Genomic DNA, 12,833 nt, shown 5'->3' with positions numbered 1-12,833 from the left:
GTTCTTCTTTGCAACATTAGCATTTAGACAAGGTTCATTACAATATATCCGATTATACCTTACATACTTCATAAGATACTTGTTCAAAAGTTGTTGATCAAGGCGGCAACATGCAGTCCTCGATGCTCTCAAATTGTTATGGTAGAAACGGAAAATTTAAAGTATCGGCGACAGGAAGGTTGTGTCATGCAATATCCACTTTAGACGTGACCTATAGGGAATCGTTTCGACGAACAACTGTCTGATCGACATTGACAATGCTGAGGAAAATAAAAATCAACAACAAAAGCATCACAGTGCCAGACGCTTGGCATGCAAGTTGAAGTAACTAAACCGTTTCCAGAATAAAAAAAATCCTTTTCATTGTTTAAATCCGATTGTAGCAGAAGCATGGGGTTATGGATCATTAAACAATGGTAACAGCAGACGTTTGCGAGGAAGTGAGCGCATCCTGCCCCAACGGCGGTCCCGTCAAACTCACGAAGGCATGTCAAAACCGGCAGATACACTGACATCTTCATAGGTTCCACAGCAATTACCTATTACTTTGAGTGGTTGGGACGTTCGGGCAACTTGTATCCCCAGCACCACATGCTCGCTAATTGGGCTGTCGCCAACGCTGTCATATCTTGGTCTGTCAGCACCTCATCCACGCCTGTCATAAATCTTAACATTGAGAGTTCCATCCTGTTCTATTCTAAACTGAAAATGTTATAGTAAAATATAATAAACTAAATAATATTACATCCACTCTCTCGTTTGAGTATCTCGTGCTGTGAATCCTGTTTTCAGTATTTGTCGAACATATAGATGCGTGTCCATTTTCGGAATGGCCTTGGACTTTTATCACAAGTGGGGATACGGAAGGAAGTCTTTCCATCTTTGTAATCAGCGGCCCGTGAAGGTCCCGGGATAGAATAGGCCTTCAGCAATCCATCTTTGCCATAAAAGGTGACTATGCTTGTCGTGAGAGGTGACTTACATGATCAGGTGGTCAGGCTATCCCTACTGCGAATATCGATGCTCATGTTGTTGATCACTGGACTGTGTGGTCCACATTTGGTTTCTTACGGTTTGCTTAAGTTAGTTAAACAACCAAACTTAACAAATCTTAGAACACCGTAGATATTCTTCGAATTCTTTTATTTTCCATCTGACTTATATACAGTAACAATATGTAAAAAGCACATAGTCAACAAATTTTCATAACGATGTTGATATACACAGACAATGAAAAAGAAACAAATGGTGGAAACAATGTGCACCCATACAATTACTGACAAACAACTCTCATGTTGGAACACCAGTAGTGGCAGTGTTCATGATGAACATGATGAACATGATGAACACATGTGTTATTACGTGTTTATTAGATATAGTTCTATTCGTTTCTATTCTATTCTATAGTTTCGTAGAAGGTGTGTTTGTATTCCCAGGGCAATCGTTACCGTTACTGATAAATATTCCTGGGCCCTTATTCTCGAAACGTTCGTAGCCCTAAGAATTCTTAACTTTGATAGTAGCCAAGGTGTTAAGAATGGGTTTAAGACGTTCGTAGTACTCTTGAACTTTGCACAACTCGACTTATGTCTAATTCATGGCGCATATTGGTGCATCTATCTTGCAAATGTTTTAGAAAAAGTAAACAAATAAAATATAAGAAAAAATGTGGGCATCTTAGCATATAAATATGTCAACACTGAATTGTAATAATCTTGCATCTTGTAAACAGATGCTCAATAGATTTCCAGATTTTCAATAGATTTACAGTTGAGTACACCTGAAGGAAACAATGTTTACGTTTACATGCTTTTGTTGTGATTTCAAGCTAAACGCACTTATCCTAAAAGTCCACACTGTCCAATCTTAAACATACACGAATACAGAATTACTATCAGGCCAAGATGTCGTTACTACAAAGCCCAAGGGCTACAGCTACAGATGAGGCTTAATGGAAGCATTGTCTTCATGTCACTCTGAATGAACATCGAACGCCCACATTACTGTTTATAATCATAAGGACAATATGCTTGCGTGCTTGAGAAAAGTAAAGTGTGTCGTGGCCGGGTCCCCAAACAACCATGTATAAATTATTAGAAAGGAGAACAGTTGCATACAAAAACGAAACAAAACGCTAACGATCGGCACGAAAAAGCATTCAGTGTGCCAGCGTTGGAAAAATAAATCATATCGGAGTTTTTGAATATAGCTTTAGGCAATTCATCCTTGTGACTAAAAGTAAACTAAGCATATATTCCAAATAAAATTCGTTAAAAATACGTTAGATTTTCCTATTCTCGCGGTAAACATGTTTTCTGCCGAGATCGCCGATGCGCGTTTCTTGGCGGTTGTTTACATGATCAACATTTTGCTATGTAACGAATATTGGTACGTTTTTTTTCAACTTGGACAAATCATAACCTTTCCCGCCCTTTCTGACAGCATCCCTCTTCCTTACACTTCATGACGTCACTTCCTCTTTATGGCGCGGGAATGGGAGAGGCATCATTAAGTCAGTGGCAGACGACCACCTAGTTGGTGATACACCTGATGGATCGAGCAATCGATAGAAGCGGATGTTAAAGGTCGAGTCTCTTCATTTAAAGACAACAGGCATTCATAAGATAAGAACTGTTTGTATTATTGCTTCGACATCCGACATCCGACAGTACCTCGTGAATAGGAAACGCTAGTATATCACGTGGGTTTTTTAATCCTTAGTAGCTGTAATGGCCAAGAGACCTATGAAGGCCCGGGTTAAAACTGAACTTCAGTAACCCATGCTTTTCGTAAGAGGCGACTAACGGGATCGGGTGGTCACACTCGCTGACTTGGTTGACTCATGTCATCGGTTCCCAATTGCGCAGATCGACGTTCATTTTGTTGATCATTGGACTGTCTGACCCAGACTCGATTATTTACAGACCACGGCCATAGAGCTGGAATATTGCTGAGTGCGGCGTAAAATTTAACTCGCTCACTCACCACTGACCAAATCAATCACATACATGTGCATGTCTTCCCCATAATGAGGCAGGATAACATGACGGGATGATCCTATGATCCTTTCTGACACCACATAACCCTTGTAGGTTTCATGAAATCCGGGAACACCCAGGGCCTCTGCTTCTAATCTTACACATTGTAACGTCAGACTGATGCTGTCCAAAGTAAAAATCCGTCTTCACAAACCAATATTTGTGAGGAACCATTGACATACTTGACATGTGGTGAGGCTCGCTGACTTAGGTGACACATATCACCGTATCCCCAGCTGCGTAGATCTATGCTTATGATATCAATCACTCGATGGTCTGGTCCAGACGCAAATATTTACAGCCCGCAGTCACGTAGCTGGCATATTGCGGTGTTAAACACAATAGAAGCATATCAACTGACGTTAATCCAATCCAACTCGCTCACGCACACTCATAAAAAGTCTCCAGAATAACAAGCTACTGGTGCACCATGACAGTATGGCAAATCTGTGGTAAACACACGTTTGGGGTCATTAAAGAAAACTGATTTTAATGCTTTTATTTCACGGTTAAATTTTTAACCGACTTGCCACACTGTCATGTGGAATTACCTTGGTATTCTGGTATATATGTAACAAGAAACGGTATCACAGTGTATTGTCAAAAATATTTACAGTCAAACACCTTGTGTCGAAGTCGATGGGACCTACGTATGTACTTCGGGTTTTCCGAGGTAAGACACAACCACAACCGGATAACCAATTACGTGGAACCAAACGTTTACTTCGAGTCATCCGTACTTCGAGATATCCGTACTTCGACACAACGATATCCGACTGTCCCAATGAAAGGGAAAACACTCATCATACAAACAGACTATAACAGGAATTATGAATCATAATGATTGATAACTATCATCACAATATTCTGGAACGTGACACCCTGCTATCACAGTAAAAGATAATTCTCTGGGACAGAAAAGCAATTACGACAAATGGGCGTCTTGACCCATTGGTGACACGGTAAACAACGGTTATGCCGAACTCAAAGGGACCACGTATTTAGTTAATTATTACCGTGGTTCGATATACGCATTTCGACTAAATTGTACAAGAGGCCTGGCACAATACATACAGTTCGTAATAGCCGTCGGTTCGTGATAAGCGTGTTCGACTTATACACGTAGTTTGCTGTACATTTCAGAGATGATATAAACACATCCATTACCAAGTCCATGTCCCTTTATATATGCGCTTACGTAAAGGCATGTCGATTAAGAAATTTACAATATTAATACCTGACAAATAATTAAAACACGTAAATTATATTTACACAGGCTTTTACGCTGGTAAATCTGTAAATAGAATTTGGAGTTGTTTCTGTTTGTAAACATGCCAAGTTAAACATTTATGCCGTATTTACAACACATATTTTGCTTACGAAGACCATTTTTGAAACGAATGGAAGTCGAGCGTTAGTTCGGGAGATCCACACGATGTCAGTAGCCCTAACATGGTTTGCAGAGTTGGTTGACAGTGGACAGAATCGAACCAACTGTTCTGCTTGATGTATAAATACCATATCCTAGCTTGTAGGTAAACTGTAATCATCCGAGGTCGATTCGATTCTGGTTCTTCCTACCATTTACACATGGTGACTTACTGATAAATGGGCTAAACTGCACTATGTCAATGAATCTGTTTTCGATAACGGGTATTTCTCGCCCTTTGCAGTGAATTTGTGTATTCCTAACGGATTCGGATCACATTTATTGACGGACATAATTTTTTCGACAAGTGTTGTCAATATCTCATTACTTATTGCAAACTCGAACTCAGATTACAGAAAAAATGTCCCTTTGGTCTAATATTGCTACTCTGATTGTCCTTCTCTATTACCATGTCCAACGACTTAATTGGGTAAACATGTTTCACTTATTTGGAAATGCAACTGGTTAAGGCGATGTCGTGATATGTAGCAGATTGTCTTTTCGGTAGGGATCGGTCACCATAGATCACTGTCCAATAAACCTCAGTTTTCCGGACTCCTGCTTCCTGAACAACAACCTACGTCTGTCTACATAAGCGATATTATTTAATCCAGACAGTTGTTTATCCGGATATATTGCTATCCGGGCGAGTTCATCACCAAACGATTGTCCTGATTACAAGGTTCGCTTGTGCAAGGGTAATATTGGTAACACAGGGACTGGGTACAGGCGACGAATGTTTTGAAAACGTCACAAGGCAACAACGAGAAATTGATATGGTTTTGGTGAGTCTTCTGCTCAGTAGAATATCATAAAGCCGATACACCAACATTACTCAGTGACTCTTCCGGTTGACGACAGGGCACCGAACAACCCTGAAATATAAAATTATATAATATACAATCTTAAAAGCCGCATTTGCATTTTGCCCCGCCATACACCGGAAGTGACATTCAGCAATGCGCCATATTTGTTACATCACCCATCCCTGGTCCGCCTTAGTCAAGTCATACGCAGAATCAACGCCGTATTTGATCGTTCTGAGTCAGTGTTGTTGATGCCGTTTGATGTCGTGTGTTTCGCATTGGGCATGACGGCTATCTTTAACAAATCCATCAGTGTTCTCCTGAAGTCCCGACTCATGGCACAGTACAACACAAAGTTCACTCCATTGTTTATAAGGGCGACCATATCCATCAAATCCCCAAGTGGAATGTAAACATTTCTGAAAAATCCTTTGGACGTAACACTCATGATGATGAGAATTCCCTGTGGAAACTCCGTGATAAGGAAAAGGACAATCACAATCAGTAGCATCCGGGTCGTTCGTGAGTTGTCCAGGGGGCGCTGCATCGTTGCGGATGTGCAGGAAAGTCGTCTGCGTTTGTGACGCAGCTTGGATTTCAGTGTCCAGACGAGCAGCCCGCCGTAGACTACCATCAATATACATGGCAACAGCTTCGCTAACAGACTATACATCCACAGATTCAACAGGACAACCGGCTTAACATCTGATGTACCTAATCCGAGGTTTTCGAAATGGTATACAGTTTCGTTGTTTTCAGTCACAGTAAAAGTTAGCTTGTTCGTCATATAGTTCGGGGTAAGGCCTACAGCGGATAGTATATATATCATTACTACAGCGATTCTGGCGCGGATGAGCCGTCGTATACGAGTTATCGCCCCTTTGGCAGGAGAATATATGTGTTTGTATCTGAAAATAGCTAGAGTTACACCAAGCCAGATTGAAACCGTGTGGGTAGCGGCGGAAAAGTTGATGTGGAACAAAATGAACTCCATCCATCCTTTGCTGTTCTTTTCTGGGGATACCTGCCAGGGTGGATACACACAGTAAAAGTGAATCGCGAAGGGGACGTATGATGTCATTGTAAGTAGATCCGACACAGCTAGCCATGTAAGGATACAGTTAATAGGCGTGCGCATGTGTTTCTGGGATAGGACTGTGATGTTGATGAGGTTCATCGGAATCCCAAACACACAGACAAGGATACTGAGGTAACCATGGACACCTGTGTACCATTTGTAGAATGATGCAAGGGTTTCACTCTTGTATGGCTCGTATTCGGTCAGGTTCGACTCCATCCTGGCTCAATCAAACCACTCACGTACTCTCTGAAACAATCAATGACACAATAATCATTTGTAAGTCAAATGATCTACATAGAAGCGACAAAACCGTTTCCACATCCATTAGAAATATCTGGTAAAAGCTGAGACCATTGTATAAATGTGACAATATCGTGAGCACGTAAATATTTCAGCAGTATTACAGTTGTTTGTGAGATGTTGTTTGTAAACTATCCAGTCTAGACCAGATACGATGACAAAGCATGTGTTTATGAATCACTCTCAAGAAGTCATGATACTAGGTGTTCGTATATGGTGCGCCACCGGTGGCATCTGTCATAAACATATGCAAAGTCTATTGTTCCCCTGTAATAATAATTGGGAAACGCATGTTTCACGTCAAAATAAAGAATTGCGTCAGACAATTTTTTTGTCAACGCATCAACTTTGGAAATTTGGAACGATTTACTGAGTCTTGAAAGTTGTAACCTAGATCGACATCTTCTGTTCAAGAGCAGTATGACAGTCTTTGAAATCTTGATAACAACACTCAATGGCTAAACGCAAGGCTGTTTTTGTCTGCATTTTATGCACAATATAAACACCTATACAATGAAAAGTTCACGTGCTCTACAATACTGCTCAATAAATTATTATTATCAATCATGTGAAATAACAGTAAGTCACGGTCTATCGACGATGACGTCGTGAACCAGATTTCTGACACTTCCTCCTTGAAGCTGATAACATATAGTACTTAATTGATGATCCTCTACCGCCCTTAAATTCCAATTTATTTAATTCTAATATTTAATGACCTCTTCCTTGTCTTTGAAACGAGCAACCCATGAATAATAAAGTATGAGACCGACCTCGGAAGATGTATTACCCGTAAAATGTTGATGGGAGTTATTAAGTTGGAAGGAACTAGAATGTCAAGACAATTAACCATTTTCAGTGCATCCCCATTTGTAAAGATCCAAAGTCAGTTTGAAACAGTTAGGATATGAGCCAGGAGCTGAAAAGTGACATAATGGTAGCACCCATGGGAACCAAAAGACTGTCCTTTATGTGCCTGTCTATCAGGGACGTATGATGGACATGACTATTTTATACCTCAGACTCAGAATGAGCCTACATCCAAGGTGGCCGCCAAACAAACCGGTATTTAAACAAAGGCAATTCCAAAGTTTTATCGTGAGCAAAGTATGGTATTTTTCATACCCCGTCCCCACTCACGTGTTGAAATCATTACTTCTCTTAATATTTTAATGACAAGTTTAGAAAAATTACTACTAACTTACTAAAAATTCCCTTAGGTTTGTCTTAACATTCATTTGTTAAAATCGTTATTTCACGTTTTAGGTGACAATTTGTTTAGGCATTTTTTAAAGTCGGGTTCACGGAATTTCCCCACACATTGAATATTTTACGTCACCTTTAGAGACAAAATCAGTCCTGATCAGTTGATGAAACAATTTTCGTTGGGCCTAATAGGAAAAACATCATATGAATTGATACTGACAAGCCAGTTATTCGCGAACAAGGTAATCCTGCCCTGCTCCAAACCAGAAGACTCGTAAGTCTTCTGTCTACAAGCTGCTCTAATGTAAAGCCCTGCGAGGACTCTAGGTAAAACTAGGGTAACGTTGTAGATCCCTGGTAATCCCACAAGTGTCAGCTTAATAGCTTGCGATCGCAACATCGCGGAACTTGGGTGATTGCGTGTCATTGTGCATGAATACGTGGGGAGGTTGTTGCAATACCAATCACTTGATTGTCTGCTCCAGACTCGATTATTTATAGGTCGCTACCTAATTGCTGACTACGGCTTTGGATAGGAAACAACTACATACACGCATTTCATTCTTATCTGAAATGTCTAAACCATTGATAGAAATCATAGATCATTGACATAAATTTATGCTTCACAACTGGTTGCTTTTCCTTTTCCTATGGCTTTTCATTATAGCGTAGCCTAGTGGTTAAAGCGTTCGCTCGTCACCAAACTCAAAACCAAACTCACATACTGTGATCTCACTATAAGTTTCCTGTTTCGTCATGTGTTCAATACATTTCGGAGTCTGAATGTATTTCAAACGATTTTTATCAAAGTCCCCATGAATAAGCAAAGTAAAGAATGACGTTAAGTAACATTTAATGAGTCATTTTATAAGTGCTACCAAGAGACCAGCGAGATCTCCTTGTCTGTTTCTTATTCATATATGTGAAATAGTGTTTGACGAAAAGGATGACTGCAACTTTCTAATGATGTTCGTTGGCACAATTTCAGCGGCTTAAACCGTTTCAGCTTTCCTCTCTCAACTTTTGAATTCAGTCGATATTGTTCTCTCCACGAAGTTCCCAATCGCTTCATACGGCCTTTGATCAAGTTGCACCATTCAAAGCCTCATGAAGTCCTTAAAATATTTTGTGATTGACCCGTCGAGGCTATTTTTAAATGTCACCAGTGACAAAATGATGTCGCAAGCAATTCTTTATTTGTACTTGTACCATTCGTACTCATGTAAACGAATAACTTGACTTTGCGTGTGTTTGTGACCCGTTCTAGCGGTGTGACAGGTTACACTCATAACGTTACGTACGTAGGTTGGGGCCTGGCATACTTACGTATAGTCTGTTTGAAGTGAAAACGTACCGATGAATTTCACTTTTAAAACAAAAGTAAATCGAATAAAGTGAAATTCAGATTGCGAATCCTGATAATTTTACCTTGCCAAGAGAACATTTAAAGAATTAGGAATTTTTTTAGGAATCTCAGAATGTTATTCAACTTAGGGTAAAAGTTGTTTAACAAACGGTCACAGTTTCAAATCGCTGGTGTTGGTTTGTATTACAAGGGAGTAAGCGCAATAGTTGGAACAGTCAAACAAATGCACGTGCGGTACGTGATGAGCGTTAACTTTGACCAACCCAACATGTTATCGGTGTTTCATTTAATGTGCATACCCCCTTGCAATACAAACTAATAAGAGGGATCTGAAAATATGATAAACAAGTTTTATATTAAATTTCAATAAGAGTCTGATATTTAAATGTTTAATTGGCAAAGTAACATTATAAGGATTCGCAATCTTAATTTCACTATTTTTTGTATAAAATGAAATTCATCGGTACATTTTCACTGAAAAGACATTAATTATTTTAAATGTTATACCAGAATTAGGAGATAACCAGCATGTGTTGGCCAATTTCCGGGTGTTATTGAGTATTTGAAGCACGGGAATGTACTTGGAACCGACGGCGTCAGCCGGAGGTTTCAAATGAAATATTCCCGTGCTTCAAAACACAACAAAACAATTGTTTGCGATGTTTCTACGTGTCAATACGCAACGAATAGTCTTGCAGTTTCCAGGAAATATTACAATGTGATAATGTTTTTCAACAAATGAAATTACACAATGTCTTTTGGTTTACAATACACAGATAAGTGTTGGACGTTGCTGGTAATAAGCAGATACCCGCTGCTGCTCCAAACCGATGATTCGTCCATGTTTCAAAATCAAAGAGCAATTATTTTAGTGTCATACGATATTTCCGAAGGGGTTAAGAGCAGGGTTGCGATTTGCAAACACCGGATAACATCACCAGATGAGAGACCTCGCTTGAATTATCCTTTGAGGACTGTTTTGATAAGACACATCGGCGTGATCAGTTCGGTTGAGACCAAGATGTTAATTGTCAAAATGTCAACAGCGGCATAACGGACAATGGCGTCTATGGTTTCCATTACAACAATGATGATCACAAATGTCAGTGCCAAACATTAATGTTGAAATTGATACAGATGACTTTAATGATTTGGTGAACACTAAAAATGTATTTTAGCACTGATATTAGAATAATAGTTCTTTTACGATCATGATGAACGTTGACGTTATTCTGAAGTAGAAAACGACGTGTACTTTGAAATGACGTTAACAGAATTAGACGTTAACTCTGCTGGAAACTTACGTGTAAAAGGTACTTGCCACACCATCTTTGAGATGAAAGAGGCATTTAATCAACCAGCATAATTGATCTTTTATAGTGTGTGTGTGTGTGTGTGTGTGTATGCGCGAGCGCGTGTGTGCAACCCCATTTTCAAGATCCTTTTATTTCTTAGTGTGAATCTGAGTTTCAAATGTTGATTTTTCCTGGTATCACATAAATTCAACCTGTGTGGTGTTTTAGCATTTTTAAATAAGGTAAAACCTGGTGTGGATTCTAAATATGAACGTGACCTTATAACATTTTATGGATTTAGACTCACTGTGTCCTCCTCCTGTGTGTTTAAGGCCTGCAACTCACAGCATCTGTATCAACGTATGCTTAGTGTCTGAATATATATTTTTGATAGAAACAAATAAATCCTTTTAAACTGAAAAAGAACCCCTGGGATAACATGAAGAAATATAGACTTGATTAATTAAGCGGATTAGTCTTTCAGACAGAACTGGTCGGAAGGGAAAATAATGCTGTTCTGGTACTGTTTGACATTCGTTTCTATTACTAGTATAACCATGCAACTGGCGCTTGCTCGTATTATCAATCTCAACTCCCTGGGTATCATACATTTGTAATTGTAGTCTGTAAAGTGACATGTGGAACTGTACTCTCAAAGCGAACACTGTTTAATTAATATCACCATACAGCTGCCTAGAATGTGAGCACAATTAAAATGAATTTCGTTGAATAAATCCATAAGCTATTCATTAGTGATTGACGTGTACTAGTGTTGATATGAACTACTGAAACTAATCACACTGGTAATAGTAAAACGACAGATGTTGAAATATTCGTGTAGGCTCGGTACTGCTATTGGCATCGTCAAAAACACACGGAAAGGCAAGTCACTTGTACGTTCAAAAGCGATGAACGTTTACTCAATAAGTAAAACATGTTCGAGATGTTAATACTGACCGTGAGTCATTGTTTGTAAGAACTGTCATTTTACACACAAATCAAAATCAATGCATACATGATTACTGCCAATGCATAAATGATATTATGTATAAATATATGTATTCACTTTGTTCGTATGGATGTAATGCATTGTTCCACCAACGTGTCCCACCACGTGTAGATGGCGTGTAAACTGAGGTCAGAGTAGCTGCTGCTGCTACTACTACTACTACTACTACTACTACTACTACTACTACTACTACTACTACTACAGTACAGTTATGTGTTATTTCACAACCATATAACTAGGCCCACCACCACCACCACAACCCATTACTACTACTCCAGCGACAACAGCGACTACTACTACTACTACTACTACTACTACTACTACTACTACTGCTGCTACTGAAACTGCTAATGCTACTACTACAGTTATGTCTTATTGCACAACCATATAACTAGGTACACCACCAACACCCATTACTACTACTCAAGCGACAACAGCGACTACTACTACCACTACTGTTGCTGCTACTGCTACCACTACTACTGTTACTACTACTGCTGCTGCTACTAATACTGTTACTACTATTACTACTACTACTGCTGCTGCTGTTACTACTATTTGCTGTTCCTGTTACTACTGCTGTTGCTGCTGCTACTACTATACTACTTTTATCTTAAACAAACGCGAGACAACCATCTACATGATAATAATAAAATTACATCCCAACAAGGTCCCTACAAAACCTACTACAACTACTACTGCACAAATTCCAGCTTAAATATTAACGAGAAAATCAAATCATTTACACAATCATAGAGAAATCCCTACGCAAACAGAACCCATTGTATGATTCTGTCAACAACAAACAGCAAATACTTACCGTAATTACAAATACGTCCCATATCTTAGACCAGCACACGCTGGCTCCACAGCGACTTATCAAGTAACCCTGCGAACATCTGTCTTCAGCAACACCCATACAACGTATCCCAACTGGTCTTTACAAACATCCATTAGCTGAGCACTAAATCCAAAGTTCCCGAACAGCCGGCTTCCGTAGGTGCTTCGCGTATAGATCCATCGCCATCCACTGACTGAGAGCTGAGCTGGAGTCGGAGTACTGCGAATGTACACACGATGCCGGGTTGGTTTTGACCAATGGCGAAGGACGCCGTTCTTCGATTCGTCTAATGCTTATCCCTGCCTGTCAATGTGTGAAGAGAGAACCGTCTTGAAAGATGGCTGGTATTATTGTGGGGAATGAATGTCAAAATATGCCACGACCACAACGTTTATAATCAACCAGGACAATAATCATTGGCTGGGCTGAATAATTAAAGCGTGTTCGCGAAGGCTTTTGTCG

General features: G+C 39.6%; 1 protein-coding gene across 1 annotated transcript; it reads right to left on the bottom strand.

Moving 5' to 3' along the window:
• Window positions 1–5,398: 5,398 nt before the first annotated feature.
• LOC137268785 (G-protein coupled receptor dmsr-1-like) lies at window positions 5,399–12,441 on the bottom strand. Its single transcript, XM_067803360.1, has 2 exons — window positions 12,351–12,441; window positions 5,399–6,600 (listed from the first exon to the last, which is right to left on the bottom strand). Exon 2 carries the CDS (start codon window positions 6,568–6,570, stop codon window positions 5,470–5,472), a length of 1,101 nt encoding a protein of 366 aa, XP_067659461.1. The 5' UTR covers window positions 6,571–6,600; window positions 12,351–12,441; the 3' UTR covers window positions 5,399–5,469.
• Window positions 12,442–12,833: the final 392 nt, after the last annotated feature.

The sequence above is a fragment of the Haliotis asinina genome, chromosome 16 (genome assembly GCF_037392515.1).
Source record: "Haliotis asinina isolate JCU_RB_2024 chromosome 16, JCU_Hal_asi_v2, whole genome shotgun sequence".
In the NCBI taxonomy this organism is placed as follows: Eukaryota; Metazoa; Mollusca; class Gastropoda; order Lepetellida; family Haliotidae; genus Haliotis; species Haliotis asinina.
The sequence above is the reverse complement of the archived record's forward strand: the minus strand, read 5'-3'. Positions and strand labels throughout refer to the sequence as shown.